Raw genomic sequence first — 20,215 nt, forward strand, 5'->3', positions numbered from 1 at the left:
GGATACAGGCTACTTTTTAATGCGAAAAAAGTGTTTTAAGTAAATAAAAGGGGCTACGAAAACTTGTTATAATCGTCATTTCTAGAGTTAGTAGCTTAAACGTAAAATAAATGACATTCAAAATTTGTAAAAGTTTAACCCTATAAGATTTCTTATAACAATAGGGCTACCTAAAGATACTATTCCACGCGGACAAAGTCGCGGGCACATAGTATATAATGATTAAGATTAACAAAAAAAAATTGTTACATCACTAGCTACGCTACATTAGGCGCCAAATGAAAACGCCGCGGTGGCTACTCTGCCCCCCCATACCCCCAGAAACTAGGTCGCATTGACTCTACAAATACATTACTGAAATAAGACGAACAGCTCTCATAATTAACGTAACACAACACTAAACTTCTACCGAATGCTCTACTTAATGATTGTCAAATTAAATTACAAGGTAAAACTTTTCCTGCTATACTCAGTGCTGGTTAAGTCACTAAGGGTCTCCCTCCCTAATTATTGAATAGTAGGAGAAATCCATCAGGAATTTGTCTAGTGACAGTAATTAAATTAATGATTAAGAAACACTATCACACATTTTATTAGATTATGTGTGCTTTTAGTGTTTTATTATTTTTGTCTAGAGATGAAAAAAATTAATTAAAATAAGACAATAACCTCAAGTTGCAGGCGGACTATGTGATATGCGATATTACGACGAGTCTGCGCATTCTGCGAGATAGCTTACCTAGACAATGAAGCATTAAAAAAAAACAGATAGAAGCTGAATTTCCAAAGAATTCTCGTCTAAAGAAAAACTACATCACCGTGTTCATATTTCCTTTGAATATAAAATGTTTTTTTTTTCATTCCTAATACCAAGCCACTGTTCCACCAAATGAAGATATATCAGTAAAAAATAAATGGTAAGCCAAACCAAATAGTTTTTCTAGTTTATATCGCTGTCTGACATAGAACATCGCACTTTACTAAAGAAAAGGATAGTAGTCTGTTCACTTAACAAATCTAACCTCTTTGACGCTGTCGTGTCTGGTTTGAATAAAGCTAGGTAACCACAGCGGCGCGTCGCCGGGGGCGCGTCGTGCGAAAACATTTAGCTAAGTGCACCACTTTACAAGTTAAATGCGTTCCTTGCTGGCGCCTAGGAATAGTATTATGAAATTATGCAACAAAAGCAAGTGTCGGGATTAGACTAAAAAGATTTACTAGTTTCAAAAATGCTTAGGCAATTCAAAAATATTCTTAAAAACTATCCAATCTGAGCAATTTATGGATGGTAAAATACCTGGCCTATTGTCTGTCTTACACTAAACACATCTTAAGAAGATTTAATTTTAAAGAAATAAACATGACACAGAGATTTATAGAACAGTATAAATACGAAGTAATTTTAGTAACATAATTTAGAAGTGTTGTTACATTAAAAATTGACACAGAATCGTCCATCTCAACGTAATTTAGTATTGAGTTCACAAGTCATTGGGTCGATAGGATCGGAACGCGGCCGGATAAAGTAGAGGCTCATTGAACTCCCGCCAGGCGACGGGCGACGCAACGACACGGAAACTGCGTCGATACATCGAGCAGATAAACGAAAATACTGCCCTCACTAGACAACATAACCACTTACGCTAGTTTCACGAAGCCGAACAGCGAGGCTATTTTGTTAATACTCTTCACTAGTATCAGTGGGTCTACCACGAATATTTGTTACAATCGCCATCGTATCGACAAAATTTGTATCAAAATTTATGCCACGGTGCTATTGGGCGTAAAGTATTCAAAAAATATCATACTAATTTTGACATAATTGACGATGACGTCACGGACATTATTACAGATCTCAGGTGAAGACTTAAGATAAACTAAGACAAGCAGGTGTCCTTAATGTTTAGCGATCATCGACTCCCATTCCATTAATATCCGAAGCACCTGACTAAATGCAAATGTTACGCAAATATCTCTTTTTATAAAATAAGTCCGCACCGAAAATTCAAAAAGAAATACGACTAGGTATATAAATTGAACAAGAAATTAATGTATCATGCGTCTGACTGTCGAAGTAAGAAAGGAAATTATGTTACTCTTTTTGAGATATGGGGCTTTATGATGCGGGAGACGGCGAAATATTGGAAAGACGTGACGTCATAAACATTAAAGTAAAAAATGATTCCATAATATATTTTGTTTGGCTTCATTTCATATTCATGTCATACACCAAATGTCTGATATTAGAACGTCAACATTTAATATCTTTGAACTTGTGTTACGATACCTTTAAAAACATTCAACATATCAAACATTCTTTCAACAAATCTTCTTTTTGTCTTACGTTTTCAGGTACACAAATACGAATAGTATCTACAAAAGCAATACATTTTTAAATTGACATCTTTCGTAGGGTTTTTTCCACAATATACCCTAAGGTACATTACATCGCTTTTAGGTTAAAAGTAAAAAACAAACAGCAATACGTGGGGACGCGACCTAAATTCACAAAGAGACTTCGTTGCAATGTCAACTCAATTAAAATAGATTCCGATTTCCAATTACTTGAAGCGCAGTTCTGTGTGGAGAAAATAATAACCTTTTCGCCGTTGATTGCATTGTACATTGACTATAGAGAAACGGACAACGTAAACCCGCAGTTGTATCTTTTCGCAGTCGGAGAAGTAAAAATTATACACGGCCATATAATACTGATAATTTGAAACGTATGAACGTATACCGATTCAAAAATTCACATACACCAGATGAGCACACAAGCAAGTAGTTCGCTTAAATTTGACGGCGGGAAGCCCGCACTTGACAAGTCCTGCCACTTAAAAGTCAACGGTACTGCATATCGGTAACCACTGGGTATTGCTCCACCGACGTCAGTCTATGCAGATTGATTGTCATAGCGTTAATGTAAAAAGGTTTGACAAAGGTTTGACAGCACGAATATATTACATCTGAAAAAACAATTTACACATTTATATTTTTTCGATGCTTACACAATTATGAAAGGGACGAATACATAAAGAAATGACAAGGTAAGTTTATTTTTACAGTTATCGTGATCATTTCTGAAATACTTATATATATCTCTTTTCAAATAAAGCGAGAGAGATGAGTATACGTTTTTATAGAAATGTTACAAATTCTCTAAAGCTCATGTTTTTCTAATACTCAACAAAGTGAGTTTCTGATACCAGTCTCTGTATAAAATATAACGTCATCTTTGACAAAACAGAGATAAAAATATGTTTTAAATGGAAGTTTGATCTTAGAAACCCATGGTACGTTGTGACGTAGTATGACGTAGAAACTAACAAACGAATGCTTATAATTCAACTGAAATTCAAACCATGTAGTTGTAAAATCGTAATACATTTGTATACAACTCATAAATCATATTTATCTGTAGAAAGTAGCAAACAGTTGAGGATTTTGCTTTCCTAATGCTCTGATAAATGTTCGAATACCAATGACAATATTTGCCTCTTGCAAACATTACATGTAGAGACACTTTCCCGTTTGTTTCGCATAAACAAAACATTATATTTGTTAGAAGTTTTTCCTCAATATATTGATAGATTTTAAGTGACGGACGATAGGGTTTAAAAGTGGAAGAGCCCGCTTTAACATCTTCGCTCGACTTGGCCCGGCTCGCCCGGTGAAATACCACGACCACACAGAAGACAGGCGTGAAGTGGAAGCTATTCCGCGTTTCGTCTGATGAGTGTGCGTCCCGGAGGCCTTATTTAGTCCTCTTTCTATTCCCACCCATTTTCTTATAAGGGTGGGAAGTGGAAGTGAAATTACCGGAAGAGGGGATGCATGGGAAGGGAAAATATTTTCATTCTGTGCATCCTCTCCTCCGTCGATTCAACGTAAAGTGTCATATGATTCATATTTTTTTGTCACTCCAGTCATTTTTAGTGTAGAAGTATGTTTAATTTACTTTTATGTTAATTTTATGATATATTAGCCAACTCAATCCAAAATATGTTAAATCTTATATATAATTCCATAAATTTGTAACATTAGGATTCTGTAGTCTTAATCTTAAGGCTACAGAATTAGGAATTAATTGGAAACATTAGGAATAACAGATGGCGGCTGTGCACGCAATGCTTGACCACAGAAAGAAATTACTAAAAGTGGTAATAAAATTTGATTATTATTGAAACCAATGCTTCATAGAACCTTTTTAAAAGATAAGAGGTTATTAATATAAGCAAACAAGTGCTATCGCGTAAATAAGAGGGCCTAGCACGAATATTTACGACACGCGCCTTCGTAACTTAATTAACAAAACATTTTGTAATTTGTATTAAATTTCATTATTTCACAAAATTTTAAATATAGTGAAATTCAGTGACAATATATTCTTAAAACTTAAATGTAATTAATCACATATATAAATATATTATTATATCTATAAAAGTTTGATGCAATGCTAATTCTTTATTTAAATCAAACACAAATCTGCTCTATCTTACATTGCGAATTACAACTTTGAGATAGTACTTTGAGTAGTAAAACATAATGACTGAGTGCTTTCAAGTGTGAAATTCTTTAAATTCGTAATATCGTGAATATAAACCTAAAAGCCCCCACCTCGTCGCCGTCTACACCGACTAATTCCGTAACTTTACGACTTCAAAGGAGCCGTAAACTAGTCTTAATCTTGCCGTCGCCTTATTTATACGACTTAGTCCATAGGTGGTAGGAATATTTAAAGCCTCGTTTTATAGTATTTCAAACTTGATTACGTTCGGCCTCGATTGCTGACAACCATTGTTAAACTTCTATATAATATCCAAGTACTAAAACACGTTATGGAATGACAGTCCACAAATCCAACATCCAATTCACAAGTCATAAAGCAAACATTTCTAAATTAACTTCTATTTAATTAGAAATAAGAAATTTAATTAAGCTCACCTTTGCTATTAAATATACGATGTTTTCTGAGTCCAAATTATCCGTTTAAAATAAATTGTTATCTTTGTGTTGTCGAAGATAATGACAAGGATGACGATATGTTTTATAGACAGATATTGGCATCAGAAACTCACGGTGAGAGAACATTTTATACACAAATTATTTTTAAAAATAAATTTCAATAAAATTAGTATTGGGTTAAACGTAGGCTCTTAAACCATATTAACGAAGAGCACAATTAATAACAGACTTTAAGGGTGGTCATTAGACAACGATTGATCAATGGCTTTATAATAATAAAGCCATTTTAAGTAGATATAATAGGGAGTAATTAATTCACCCCAACCAAATAACCATCTAATTTGTAGTATATGGTATATCTATTCGTAACTTTAACCTCTAAAAACATGGGTACCGTGTAAATATACTCAAAACAACAATCTTATGGTATATATATTTTTCTCAACACTTACTGAGCCATCACGAGTTGTGTATTTAATTCTAATTTAAATTTTTAAAATCATACCCACAACATCTAAATACCATGTCAAAAACAAAGTGTAATATTTGACGTTGCAATAAAATTAAATAGGAATTTCAAGTGTCGATTTAAAATTAATAAGCAATGAATTTTTGAAAATCTTCCACTTCCGCTTCGCTGTCGTTTTCTGTTTCGGATCAATCAAAGGGTTATAGGCATAGCGATATTTCAGCTCAAGCGAGGATTTTAATGAAATTGTTGAAAATGGATTGTTTTTTATCGTAGTCTAATAAACTTTATGTGACAAAAGTGACACAGTTTTTTTTACAAAGTGTATAAAACAAAAAAAATTTAGTATTTTCTCTTTCATCATTTGGTACTACATTTTCGTTAACGCCTTTGTTTTCAATCTTCATACCAAAAAATCAAATAAGAAATAAAAAGACAGATGTCTTTTAATAATAAGAAATTGGATACCACTTGGATAGCATAGGAGATCCTATGGTATCCAAGTGTGACTATTTCCACATGAAAATCTGTGTGGATATCTCTGTTCCGTCGGTTCTATATGATGACTTAAGAGTAATTTTACTTAGCATACCTGTTGCATACGCGGGCTCGAGATCATCTTCGTCGTCAGTGTGATGTCTGCTGGAGGCGTGCGAGTGCGAGTGATGCGGCACGCCGACGTGTACCGGCTGTATCGGCTGCTCGTAGTGCTTATGGTGGTCAACGTAAACGCGGTGGTGGTGCGGACACGGTGTCGGCGGCAGGTAGTCGGCCAGAGTGCCCCCGCGCGTCAGCGTTGAACCCGCACTCAGTGTGCCCCCGCCTGAACACGACGCCAACGCACTACGCACTGAACCCAAATCCAGCGACGGTCTTCGCGACAACTCCCCGAAACTTTCGCCAAATAGGGCACTAGCGGGCACCGCGTGTCTCACTTCTGTGTGCTGGTGATGTGAGTGCCCTCCGTTGGATGACGAGTGAGGAGACGCGGAGTGGTCGCGACTATCGCGTGACGTCGACGCGGTATGTATGATACTTTCATCGTGTGTCTCCAGCACCTCACGGGCCGTGGGTGGGTTAGGATGGGAGTGCACCACTGAAGTGCCTGCGCGACGAGGACTACGTCCGCGGTCGGGCATGACCGAGGACGCCGACCAGTAACCCCAAGCCATTTTCAATAGCACTTATTGCTTTCAAATTACACGTTGGAAGTGTCGAAAGAATACTGACGTAATAGACGTAGGGCGGCTGCAAAGATTGATGAGATTATAAATATGGATACAGAGCTGGCGGATTGATCGCACGAACGCCTGTGGCGTTTGAGTGGAGGGATTTTAAATTGGTATTATACAACCCTAAATCTCCTTTGACATCGCCCAGGAATAATAAATATTATGGTAAAAAATAAATGTTGTTATAATGATACCAGGAACTTAAAATAACGTGCTAATTTACGTGCTTTTTCCGTAATTAGAGCTTAGAAGATCGATTGAATTAGTGATTTAATTTATCAAGGTGAATTTTTGGTGTACTGGTCTTTTCTTCAATAAAATAATAGATAGTAATCATAGTTTTAGAACTGAATAAAAATGTCTTCGCGATCATCATCGCTATTTTACTGATGGTGAAATAATCGATTGTAGTACAAATAAGCTATAACACTGGAAGTACTGATATAAAAGGAGCAGTATTACCGTATCGCAAACTTCCATCCAACTACCAACTAATTCCCCAAGTTTACGACGACGGAGACGCTTTAAAGTACTTAAAGATTTATAACCGGCGGCGTATTGCGTAGGAGACTTTTAATATTAAAATCAAATGCTCCCCAATGGCTCAAATTATCTGAGATATTGCGTTATAAAATCACATAAACTACGAAAACAGAGACGGTGGCAATCTCTTAAGAGAAGAAATATGTACGTAATAAAGTAGACTGACATACAGTGCCGAGTTTAAGCGAGATTACTACGGAGTCAACTTTTCTTGCAAAACCAGGTGTGGGAGATAGTTGAAAGGGTTTATAGAGACTACGTTCATAGACCAGTGGTATCCTTTTCTGTCTAGAGCCCTGGGCGATCGCTCAACCTCGCTCAACCCTAACGCCAGTACTGAACGCATATACGTTCGATGTTAATATTGAGGTATAATTGAATTTGAACAAAAAAATTGAATTGCGTGTTAATAATTATAAAATCCATAAAATTCCATTTCAAATTGTATATATGTATTTAAAACTTTGAAAGTTGGAATTGAAAGAGCTAAACGGTATTAATTTTTAACTTGCTTATTTTATAAAAGAAATCATTTTTTCTAGAAATTATTTCTAGCGATTCTTTTGTTGTTGTTGGAATTCTTATAGTATTTGTTAGGTAGTAGTACTGAGCTGTCGTGACCAGAGCTCATATCGAGTATGGCTCTCGCCTACTTCCTTCTTGAAAGTCAACGTGCACGCTCCATTAACATAAACCGCATTCTAACGCAAATGTAGGGTGAAATTTAAATAGATGTTTGCAATGACACACTAAACTAATGCATTTTAACTATAACTCATGTTTTAGTTAGATTAAAAAAAAAAATAGCTACAAAAGTAAAGGAAGACCGAAGGAAGTATGGATGGGTTGTATGAATTCAGATATGAAGGCTGATAGAGATGTATGGAGAAGTTGTACATACTGTGCCGACCCTACGATGGGTAGCTTGATGATGTTGGTTTAAAGAATACAAGTAAAAGACATCAAGGGACCGGCAATAATAAATCGTGAGAGATATCACTATAAAGGATACCATATTGTTTATATGTCGTATTTTGAAACGCCATTATGATCATGTGCAACGCATGATTTTTAGACTGGTACAAGGGTCAAAAAAGTGACCGCTTATCGCTTAACACCTAAATTATTGTAAAATCATATTTTTTTTTCTAAAATGATTTCAGAGCAAAATCTTGACCAATATAAAAAATGTTAAATTGGTATTGCGGCCTATTAAATTATATGTTTTTAATGAATTTCAGTCGCCTAATATTGTCGCTAATCTTAATGAAGTGTCCATCAAGTTGTGGCGAGACCTCGCATACATTTCACCCGAATTTCTAATGCCTTAGCGCGAAAAGCCATTAATTAGGGAGAGAAGTCATTAGACACGATTATAAAAACTTGAGTTAATGCAAGGAATTTTATTATGCTACAATATTTTTCACACGAAAAACTTATGCTTTTAAAACCGTAGCTATTCTCCTATTTGGAAAATTCAGATATTGATAATAAAAATGGAAAGAACTGCGTAATACTGCTTTCAAAATGACCTTGTTAAGCAGCAAGATCACAACAGTAAGCATCTTATCGTGCCGCCACCGTCAAAGTGAAAAGAAACACGAAAAGTGTTTTGGTACGCTCCAAAATGAAACTAGTGCACAGTTGAACCAAAAGAAATGGAACAACAGCGTACACGGTAACCTACAAACATAAACACGCTAACGCGAACTTTTTCTCGGCGCGCCGTTTTAAGGTCAAACAGCACTCGCGCCATAGGGTTACAAGACCGCGCCCGCGGTCGCGGATTACCCCATTAGTCGGGAGCCACTCCTGTCCCCGCGATCTGGCCACTATTTACTTCGCACGCAGCGTTTCGCCCCTACGATAGGCACACAATCGATACGTGCGTTACTTGGGATTGTCAAAGGAGATGGGGTTTGCGGTGAAACTTACGCAATGGTGGTTAGCGCGGGAGAGGTGGCGGTAGTCAGTGGTGACGGGAGAAAAGCGAGACCGCGTGTCTGTCGCGGCTAGAGGCCGCCGGGAGGCCGCGGGAAAGTGTGCGGCGGTCGGCGGCCGGAGTCGCACTGCCAGCAACCGGGCAACGCGTCGCGCACGCGCGCTCCGCCGCCCCGCCCCCGCCCTCCGATTGATGTAATATTTATCTTAGATTAACAACCAAATAAAAGGCGGCGCGCGGCCACCCGCTATTTCATCCCCTAACAAAATTACTAAATGTTAAATGTTCCATTTGTACCCAATTGGAAAAATGTGCATAGTATGAAGCTGGTTTTATTCGTGCAGAGTTCTATTATTATGTATCGGGCGCGGTTGGCGGGGTTGTGGCGCGTTCAGCAGTGACGTCAGGGCGGACGCACGCGCGCCGACAGGTGGGCGCAATGCGCCGAGCCTACCATATGATTATGACATTTGCTATTCGTCTGCGACCGCGAAAGCTGCATTACTTGCGATGTGTTTGTAGCAGTTGAATTAACAGCATGAAATTGTTTCAGTAATGTCATAGAATGTCTTAGAACGATTGAAATACTTCATCACAAAAAAATTATTGGAAACATTTAAAAGTTAGATATATAATTTATGCAAAAATAAATGAACTTTTAAATAAACTAAACGATTAAAAGTTACTGGACGATTTTCTTGATAATACATCTGTGAACGGATGAATTCTATTTATTGAATATCGCCGGGCCACGAATATTGCTTCGTTAAAACTTCAAAAACAAACAACAACAAAAATTAATACCATCCGCGGCCGGGCCAGATCAAAGTTTAAAATTAACGCGCCGACGCGCGCCGCCCGCCCTACACACTCGGATGTTCACGCCGTCTATCCAATTTGACGCTACAATTGTACATGTACAATTTTTGCTAGTAAAATAACTCAAAAATCGCCTTCCTAACTTGCGAGTTAATGCAAGAAGTACTAAAGTTAATGTAATTTCTCGTAAAAGCGTAATAAATTTTCTTTTCCTTAGATAAGAAATATCTCTTAAACAATTACAGTCAGAAGGCAAGTCAAAGGTAAACCAAACATTAAAAAATAAAGCAACTTTTAAAAATAACGTATCTGTTGAATAAATTAAATTAAACATCTAGGCCCAGGGCTCTCAAATAAATGTTGAATTACATTTATTTGTAGCGGTTTCGTAGAGATGACCGATCAATTGTAGACGTGCTACGACTGCTACGCCAGTCCGCTACGTGCTACGATCAGTGCGCAGCTACGGTAACAGTACTTTCCGCCTTTGCCGTTTACTTTCTAGTTTTACAGGTTAATATAAAACGTGTTTTAAATCATAAATAAGTGAAGTTAATATTTGTAGTTTATATTTTAAAAAGATATAACTTACACTAGTGATCGAAAACTTTTGTTGTGTGATAATCATCATAACATTTTTGTAATAAAGACAAAACGATTTGTGCCATGTCGTGTTTCAGTACCAAAATGGTTGAAATAAATATACATATGTAAAGTCCTTACAAAGTGACAACACAGTGACAACACAGCAACAAAAAATAGACTTCAATAGAAGGAACAAATAAGCAACGCGCAGCACAAAGACTGAATTGCCTTTGTGTACTACATTTTCCACATTCTAAAAAGACCTTCTAAAATAATATTTCTTTAAGGAATATAAGTAACATAAAATACAAAATGTGAAGTTGGGAAAAGCTGGAAAAGGCAATTTCATTCGCACGAACACTTACAAAAATGTCAGTTTAATTGAATGATCGGAACATATTTTATAATTTTCAACTCCCTACTTAAGTTTCATTTTATCCTAATATAGCTGTCGACCGCGTTTCCGTCCGCGCGGAATAAAAAATACTTAATTTGTAGCCTGTTCTTCCAGACCATATTCTACAACTACATTTATTCCAAATTTCAGCGGGATCCGTTCAGCCGTACTGGTGATACCTTCAAACAAACATTCGCATTTATAACATTAGTAAGATTATAACAAAAATATGCATTTTTAGTTACATTTTTTATAGAGTATACCACGTTATACCCAACGTGCTTAGAGGTTGATAGAGATTAAAGACCTTCAGTGCCATTGACTCGCCTTGCGTGTTTACTTTAATAAGAATAAATGTGTGGCGTGCAGTGATATGCAACATGGAACGTGTTAAAAATTAGATCTCATAAAGACACTGGAATTAATATCCACTTTTACCGATTTGTTCAATGTAATAGATAAAAGCCGTCGTTAATTTAGAAATCAATCACTAAACTAGAAGTGTAAGTTCTAACAGTTTATTCCCTGAATCTTTCTCAAATGACCTAAATACGTTTGGTGTAAGGTGAAACCCGTCCCTTTGCCGCAATTAATCAACCGTTCTACGTTTCCTTGAACATTTTCAGGCCTTAGCCTAACCTTACGTAATGTACTTAAGAAATGGCGTAAAAAATCCTTTCCATAGTCAAGTTAATTTTTATAACTTTGCTAAAGCAGCGTTGCAAATAAATTTTAACTGTTGAAAATAATTTAAATATATAACATGCGGGGAACAGAAACGATCGCTTTATATAAAGTCATGTGACTCTGTGTCTAAACCGCATGTAGAGTATTTAAAAACCGATCCGATTTAAACAAATTAAACGACGAAGGAGCGCAAGTGCCCCGAAAACGCTTCAATCAAAATGTTTGCGGTGTAAAGTGGCGCCGCAGTCTAGTCGCCAGATCTGTTTACATTGTGGAACGATAGCGTTATCATTTTCCAGTTTTTTAAATATATATTCATAGGAATCTTTACCGGTACATAATCAGCAAGTACTGAAATAATTTTTGCTCAAAATAAAACGAAAGCTTTTTTTCCTAAAAGAAAAAATGTTTTTTTGTAAAAAGCCTTTTGAGAATAATTATTTTAGCTTTTATATGAACATATAATGTGCTATAAAAGCACTTTCACTGTACGACTTCCTATCAACTAATAAACTTTATTTTACACCTTAAAATTTACACTTATAAAATCGCTATCGCTTATCAATACGCCCACATCATTACCAGTCGGCTCTGTTCAGGCGGACCACTTTCGCGCTCCAATTGCCGCGCCATTGTTATGTGGAATTGTATGTGCCTATTCCTAACTGTGCGCTCCTTACATACAAATGTACGCACACAGATTGTCCATGAATCTTGATCAAACTAAATGCTAGTCCCCTTCTGATCACGTACGTTTATTTATGTACGACATTGACACATAAACTAAACAGACCGTGTTTGATTGTGTATGACAACAGACTATCGAATTAAAACAAAAGTATTGCCTATTCCAACAGATTGTACCGCTACAAAATATGAAACAAAAGAAATATAAATACTACTTTGAGTGTTTATCACAAATCAATATTTTACAACACAACAACCTCGAAACAATATTACGATCGTAACGTTAGGTGGTAAGGATTAATATAGCCTATTCCCTAACCTTAACAAATCGTGGTAACTGTAACATTATTCTATGCAAGACAACTTGAAAGTACTCATCTACCTAAATATACTAAATCTACGTATTATTTGTACCTATATAGTACGAGTCAGGGTCGAGTGTTGCTCCATCGAATGTGAAGACCTCTTAACCAGAAGCAGTGAAGCAACGAAGCGGCCAAATATAACGAGGTGTCAAGACCACGCTTGAATTCAAACGTCTAGACGTGCTTGAAGTAGACCTAGACCTATGAGATTACCGACATATAGTCCTAGGGTTGCCAAAAAATAGCACGTTTTATTTAATATGAAATATTTGTTATCGAAAATGGTATAGTTAATTTAAATAAACAAGAAACTGACTGGCGCTAGGCCAAAGCTAAGTATCATCTCGTAAAAATTCGCCTAAATTTGTTACAAATTTTATAACACAAATAACCCACTTAAAAATAGAAATACAAAATTCATTTTAATTATAAAAGTTGAAAATATTTTTAAAAACTGCAAGCAGTGGGCATTAACAAATTTCATGTGGAGAAATATTTTTAATTTCGTAGGCGGTAGAACGCATTTGGCCGGCCGGCTGAAAAAAATTGGATATGTGAATATCAGCTGACGGCATGTCGGCTTCGGCGCTTAATGAAAACGTATTGTGAGTGCAGCTGGGTAACGTAATTACGAGCAAGAGTAACACCTGCCACTGTGAAGAAGGTAATAATGGCTACATGTTTTATTTTTGATCCAAAATATAGTTTTTTAAACCTGAAATTCAGTCTTCAGGAAAACAAAATTGTACTTTTTGGTACTCAAATTTGTTTGATGGATTTAAGAGATGTTTTCCTATTAAGTTATGACAAAAGTGTTGTAAACCTTTCTCTTATAATTAATAGCGTTATGTTAAAATAATAAATAAATAAATACTTTATGGTGAAACTTATTTACATAATTATGTTGAAGCCTTGGATCTTAAACTAGGGATGAACCGGAACTGAAATGTTTCAATTCTTTCCAATTAAAATGTTGATATTATTATAAAGAAATTAAACTAGTACACAAAATACGCTGACATTTATAAAAAAAAGTAAAAAACTAATAAATTCAAGTGATCGTTAAAAACTTTATCCTATAAAACTAAAACTTTCGCAGATAAAAAAGCAAAACATATATTTCAATAGTTAAAGTTTCTACAAGTACAAAGTAGGGGACTTTTAAGTTTCGTTGTTTGTCAACCGGCCGCGTGTGGCCAAAGTTGTGAATTGTTGCGGCGACGGCGTGAGATGGTCAGTTGAACTTCATTTAACTTGCTTCGTCAATAAATATCGCTTATACGCTTGCAGTGGTGACAGGAAATTTGAAGCAAAAACATAAAATATGTTTGCAACATTTAAATTAAAAAATATTTGAGACCATTTTTTACCTGAATTTTACTAACTAGGTGGCATATCTTAAATACCACATCAAATTTTTGTTATAGCTACGTATTTCTACAATCAAAACGAAGTGACGTACGTAATTTTTGTTGCAAATTACTACCAGTGGTGTTGAGTAAAATGTGTCTCCTTGATGATATAACACGTAGAATTGAACTACTGTATTAAAAACAAAGTATCACGATTAGACTGCAATTAACCGGGGAAGTGAAGGCTCGTGTGCGCTCATTAAAACTTCTTTATTACGGGAACAGACACACTCTGATAACTGCCACTGAATGGCTACTATAATACGATGACTAAATTGCTTTGTATAGTGAAAATATATTTTTAAATATTTACTATATGTCTTAAAGTGCAAATATGCGTAAATTCCCGTAAAAAGTGACAAGAAGTACTCTGTTTAATCCTTGATTAAACTCACCTTACCTGGAGTCGAAGACATCGGCATAAGAGATTATGTAATTTTCTTGAAACCTTTTTACTAAATGAACGTAAAAAGTTATAAGCCAGCAACTTACCTGTAAACAAAAAATATACAAATAAGTTTTCTATCACATATCCAAGCCTAACTTAAATGAATATGTTCTCTAATGTAATATTCAGATTATATAATTAATAACTAATAAATAATCTAAAATACATTTTGTGCAGAAATTTCATATAAAGAACATCGATAGTTGTGCAAATGGAATTACACATACGCTAAACGAACAGAGAATATTAGGATGATACTTGAATTTGAATGTACAAGTGTTTTGAATAATAACTGAGGTCTTTTGTTATACTGATTGTAACTGATTTTAATTCTATCTACTCTGTGAAAAATACTATTACTTTCAAAAGAGAAATAACAGCATGCTTGTATGTTTTCTATAGAAAGAACTCGCAATTAATTTTCATATCATACGTTCCTTATTGTTCATAACAACAAAGTTATCGTAAAATACTTAATACTATTCAGTGTCGTATCATATTAACTTCCTTTCCTAATATGTATACATATTTCAACAAAAAACGTAATAAAGAATACGAACTTAGTACGTAACATAACATCTGACGGTATGTAACTTAATTCCTCACCCTGTAAGTTAGGGATTCGTCAATCAAATGCACCTGTCGTGCTCCCACCGACCCACTCTACTGCCTACCTCAGCGCCCGTCTATGACGCGTTATTAACACGTCGAAGAAAACTTCGCTTACGAATCAAGAAAAATACAAACACACTATCATTTTACTATTTCCTTTAAAATCATTATATTTATATATTACCGTTAGTTAAACTACATTGGGTTTTTATTATAAAAATAGGAGACAATTCAATCCAACATCGCAAAATAAATATTAAATATAAAATTATACTTTTCCAATAAAAGCGTTGTAAAAATTTAAATCTATTGGGAAACAAGATAATTTTAATGTTAACAATTCAATAAATGTCGATAATAAATTGTTAAAAGTGTGCACGAAACGCATTAAATCAGTCTGAGCAGTTAGCTGGTAGCGAAGAAAACTGCACAGAATAATGTAAGGTAAATGTTTCTTGAAGAGATACGGAGGTCGGTGTCGAGAGGATAATAAATTGTGCTTGAAATATTCTATTGAAAAATAACACGTTGTCTTTACAGAAACAATGGAAAAATTTTTTCATGTACAAGTATACAAAGTTGATTGCTTTAAAGGAAACTCTTTGAAGTTTAAAATAAAACTTTTCAAACAAATATTCGTTTGTAAATAGTAAAAAATATTTTAAAAAATCTTGTAACCATCAAACATGATTTATTTACTCTCTCGTTAAGCCATGAGACGCCCACTACTGTCCAGCATGCCTATAGGCCACCCTTAAAGATCATCGAAAAATAAGAAAACTAGAAAGTCTATGCGCTATTCCACGGTATAAGCGTAGTTCCATAAGATAAATAAGTTTAGAATAATAATTTCAAAACCCTACCTATGTAAATAATTGAAAAAATAATATTGACAACAGAAATAGCAAAGTTGTAGAACTCTCAAAAAACATAACAGAGCTTGTCTGTCGCTCGTTAAGAAGCCTCAAGTGGTGACACCTGTACTGCACTAATTTGCGTCATTAGCAATGACAAAACGCGTTCATATCTCGACGAATAAAACGAGCGCTAGAAAAACCAAGTCAGAGATAATTGCACCTGGAAAACTGTTCCTATGGCAATGAAAAAAAGTATGAGAAATTTTTACACTTGGGAATCATAACAAGAATGATTAACTGTTACTATCAAATTATTGAAGAAAACATTAAAAGTTGGTTTCTGAGACCAAAATCTTTGTATAAACATATCGTCTACCGCCGTCTATCGTCGTCGTCATTATATTTTACAATACAAAGATAGCAATACGTTTTAAACGGAGATTTCTCAGAAACTCAGGGTAATAAATACACCAAACGAAACGTTTCTTGTACGCATAAAATTAACTAAACTTTGTAATCGTCTGATGTTATTGACTACATGCTAAATACAGCGTAACAAATATTTATTAACATTTATTCGTTACGTTGTAAAATAGCAGTTTTGCGGTCGCAATAAGAGTCCCGTTCCCCGCGGACCGTGATAATGAAGAAGTTTTAATGAGCGCAGTCGACCCGGCTTCGCCTCCCTCTTAATTGCAATTGAAACTCCGCCTCAAAATTTTACCCGTAAACTTGCTTTTTAATGCTGCTTTATTATTATTTTTTTTTCCTCCTTTTTCATAGAAGATATTCTCCCTTTTTCGATGCAAAGGTAGTATTTATTTCGAAGTAAATTATTTAGTAAATTACGTTCATTTCAACACATTTTACATATAAAATTGACAATAAGGGGCGTAGAATTTGATTTACAAATCATTCCTAGTTGTTTTTTTTTCCTTGGGGTCTATAGTTAAACAGTTTAGACGTACCGATAAAACAGCCTTTACAGTAAGTTGAATATTTTTCAGAAATCGCAAAAGAGATTGCAAAAGGTCTCGACACCTATTAATAACTAAATACTTTACGATAGTTGAACTAGAAGCAATATTAATAGCGCAAGCCAGCTCCAGACTCTATCGACGTCTGAGGAATCTGCGAGGAATCTTCGGAATATGAAACGGTCGCGCGTTGCGATGCGCAGCGCGGACTACTCATTTTTCTTAGCGACGAGAAGGATATAACTTCTGGCTAGATATTACAAGCAATTCATATTCGAACGATGGAAATTTTGAAATTGTTGTACGATTTCTAATATCAAATAAGATATTTTTGCAGGCAATTTAAGAGTACTAGTTGATTTAAAAATCTCGATAAGCTTTGACCCTAGGGAAGAATTCTAATAGAATAACATTAATTTGGAAAAAAATCGATTTAACGGTTGACGTTACAGGCATGTATACATCATATCATACAAACCCACGTACATAAACACATATACATGTAAAAAACATAATCCATTTGTTCCCTTTAATTCAATAAAATCAATAGAGATATGTAGTTACAGTGAGTTTAAATCAGTGACTATTTGACTAGTACTGTAGAGAATTACTTCAATTAAAGCTGTGAACGAGAGGAGTAGAGAATCAAACGATTTAGCATGAAGCTCTGTGCGGTGGAGGTTTGTAACGTAAATCGTATCAATGAGAGGAAATCGACGCTGTACTGTAAAGAGAATCGAAATCGATTAACCTTTGACATCGGACATACCTAAATTAAATCAATAGCAATGAGAAATTGCCGTCATTTGTTAGATTTAAGGAAATTCGTTGATATATATTTTATAAAATAAATTAAAATTTAAAGATTACGGTGTTTGAAAAAATGTATACGTGTTTATAAGTATCATTATTAAAACCCTGTCATCTTTAGTAAGCAAATCAAATAATATACAATTTAACGTAATTTTTATGACCAGTATCCGTTAAACTAAGAGTTTCAGCTATTGAAATACAAAAAACTCCTCTCATTTTCTCTGAAACATACAGATACAATAAAATGTCTACACGAATATTTTAGTAGGAACTAACGCTTAGCCCCTTCGTAAACAAGGTAATATAAATATTCGAAACTAATATTGGTATCTTTGCGCCATCAGTATCGCGTAGCGCGTGCTCCGTACACACAATGTTGAATCGTCGACGCTACCTGTCTATTTGGTCAGAGAAATAACATGTCAACTGCATAGATTTGCTCCGCCATCTTGGAAATCTCAGCAAATTTTGTCACAACGATCTTGTCAATCAAGTTTCGAGCGACTGATTTTGGCGTAGACAGATAGAAATATCGGTGACGCGTATTATGTAGGTAACTCTATGATTGTATTGTAAGTCGCTTAATGACGTGGAAGTGGACTTTCCGGATGAGAGGATGCACAGAAAGGGAAAATATTATCTTTCTGTGCATCCTCTCCTCCGTCGATTAAATGTAGGCAACGCATATGCAATTGCGTATGTCTATGGGCAACGGTCACTTCGCTATTTCAGCGATTTCAGGTGGCCTCTCGCTCGTTTGCCACCTTGTGATATAAAACAAAATGACTAACATCGGTTTGAATATTTACGTTGCCTTGTGTACAAAGGGCTATAAATGTTCACTAAAAACAAAACACTGTAGTAACCAAAAGGCACTAAAATAAGCCATATTTATTCATGAATATATCTTTAGCCTAATTAAAATGTTCAGGCATATGAACTGCAATTATCACTACCATTTCGCTCTTTTGTAGTCTATGCAGTTGCGAAATACAGGGTGGTGTAATTTCGAGATCAAATAATCGTACAACAGACTTTGTTTCAAGTTTCGTATATAATTTAAAATACAGTCAAATAAAAGAGCTATATTTTCCTCGAATGTACATTGATTTTAATTTCCATAGCATTGTACCGGGGACAAAGTAAACAAAGTTAAATTAATTAATCCGCAATCATAGTATTAAGGAAAGCCCTGTCGGTTGCTCATTTCCAAGCCGGCTGTAATAATGAAAATTATCTTTTTTAATTAAAAAGTACTAAAATGTGGCACACAATGACAATGCAATTAAGAACATTTTAGATTAAAGTTATAAGCTACAAACATGACTGGCTGGGCAATAAAATTATTATAAACAAATGAATATATACTCACACCTATTACGCAAGGGAATAGGCAGTGATTACAAATCTCCATTTGATGCGATAAATATATAATAATAATTTTATCTAAAGAGATACTAAAAAAGAGTGTAAGCCAAATTACCATATATTTTTATCTTACTAATATTATAAATGCGAATGCTTGGATGGATGGACGGATGGATGTTAGAAGGTATATCCAGAACGCTATATAGATCTCACTGAAATTGATGTAGAAAATCGTCTGGAAAAACAAGTAACTTAAGTTTTTTTTTAACTCCACATGGACGTAGTCCCTGGCTTCAACTAATGTACTATATATTTCAAATAGAGTAATATGACGAGATGGTTAAAATGGAAACCCAAAGTTAGAAACTCAACGTTACTGTAAAATCCAGTGCATGTCATTTGGCGGTTGAATTGCAAATATCAGGTTACTCAGTATTCGACACACGCGCTACAAGGCTTCGTTCCACGTGTGCTTGTGTAGTTAGTAGTCAAGCGCAGTGCTCGCCTGAAGAGCGCTGCTTTTACGCTGATGGTACGAATAAAGCTGTTTGTTGTTCAGAAAATTTCTTAGGCTTTTACTTGATATTGTTAAAGCACTCCGATTCAAAGATGAAAAAGTACAAATATTTTTAATGCATATTTTTTTTTAATTTGCGAATTATTTATTATTACGATATTGTGTACCGTGCTCCTTGATATCTTACTAATATTATAAATGCGAATGTTTAGATGGATGAATGTTTGGAGGTTTGCCCGGAACGGCATGCAACTCGTTTAATTTGGCATAGAAGTTGAACATACTTTAAAAGAACACATAGGCTACTAATTATTATTTAATTCCACGCGATCGGAGTCGTAGGCGAAAGCTAGTCTTAAATAATATCGTTTGTACAATATTATTTCACACGCGATCTCAATTTCCTGATCAAATCATTTTTACCAAAGACTTTTTTTTTAATTACTACATACAGATTATGTATGTAAAGTATATATCATAAAATGACGTCATCGGTCTATAAATGTATCTCGATGGATAT

At 35.1% G+C, this 20,215-nt stretch overlaps 2 protein-coding genes across 5 annotated transcripts in view; both read right to left on the minus strand.

The window, feature by feature from the left end:
- Positions 1 to 20,215, minus strand: part of aPKC (protein kinase C iota type) — a 111,095-nt gene that overhangs the window by 62,860 nt on the left and 28,020 nt on the right. Inside the window, exons 1-2 of one of the 4 annotated variants that reach the window (XM_013324586.1) lie at positions 9,145 to 9,208; positions 6,027 to 6,682 (exon numbers count right to left, since the gene is read on the minus strand). The exons of the other annotated variants lie outside the window; for them this stretch is intronic. Of the exons in view, the coding sequence (XP_013180040.1) occupies positions 6,027 to 6,606 (580 nt within the window). The 5' untranslated portion in view covers positions 6,607 to 6,682; positions 9,145 to 9,208. Of the gene's footprint in view, positions 1 to 6,026; positions 6,683 to 9,144; positions 9,209 to 20,215 lie in introns of those variants that run through there. 4 annotated transcript variants of the gene reach the window in all.
- LOC106126758 (protein kinase C iota type-like) overlaps positions 18,977 to 20,215 on the minus strand; it is a 37,144-nt gene continuing 35,905 nt past the window's right edge. The window contains exon 4 of the mRNA XM_013324593.1: positions 18,977 to 19,028. Coding sequence (XP_013180047.1) covers positions 18,991 to 19,028 — 38 coding nt within the window. The 3' untranslated portion in view covers positions 18,977 to 18,990. The remainder of the gene's footprint in view (positions 19,029 to 20,215) is intronic.

Source organism: Papilio xuthus, unplaced genomic scaffold (genome assembly GCF_000836235.2).
Source record: "Papilio xuthus unplaced genomic scaffold, Pxut_1.1 DF824992.1, whole genome shotgun sequence".
NCBI classification, from domain to species: Eukaryota; Metazoa; Arthropoda; class Insecta; order Lepidoptera; family Papilionidae; genus Papilio; species Papilio xuthus.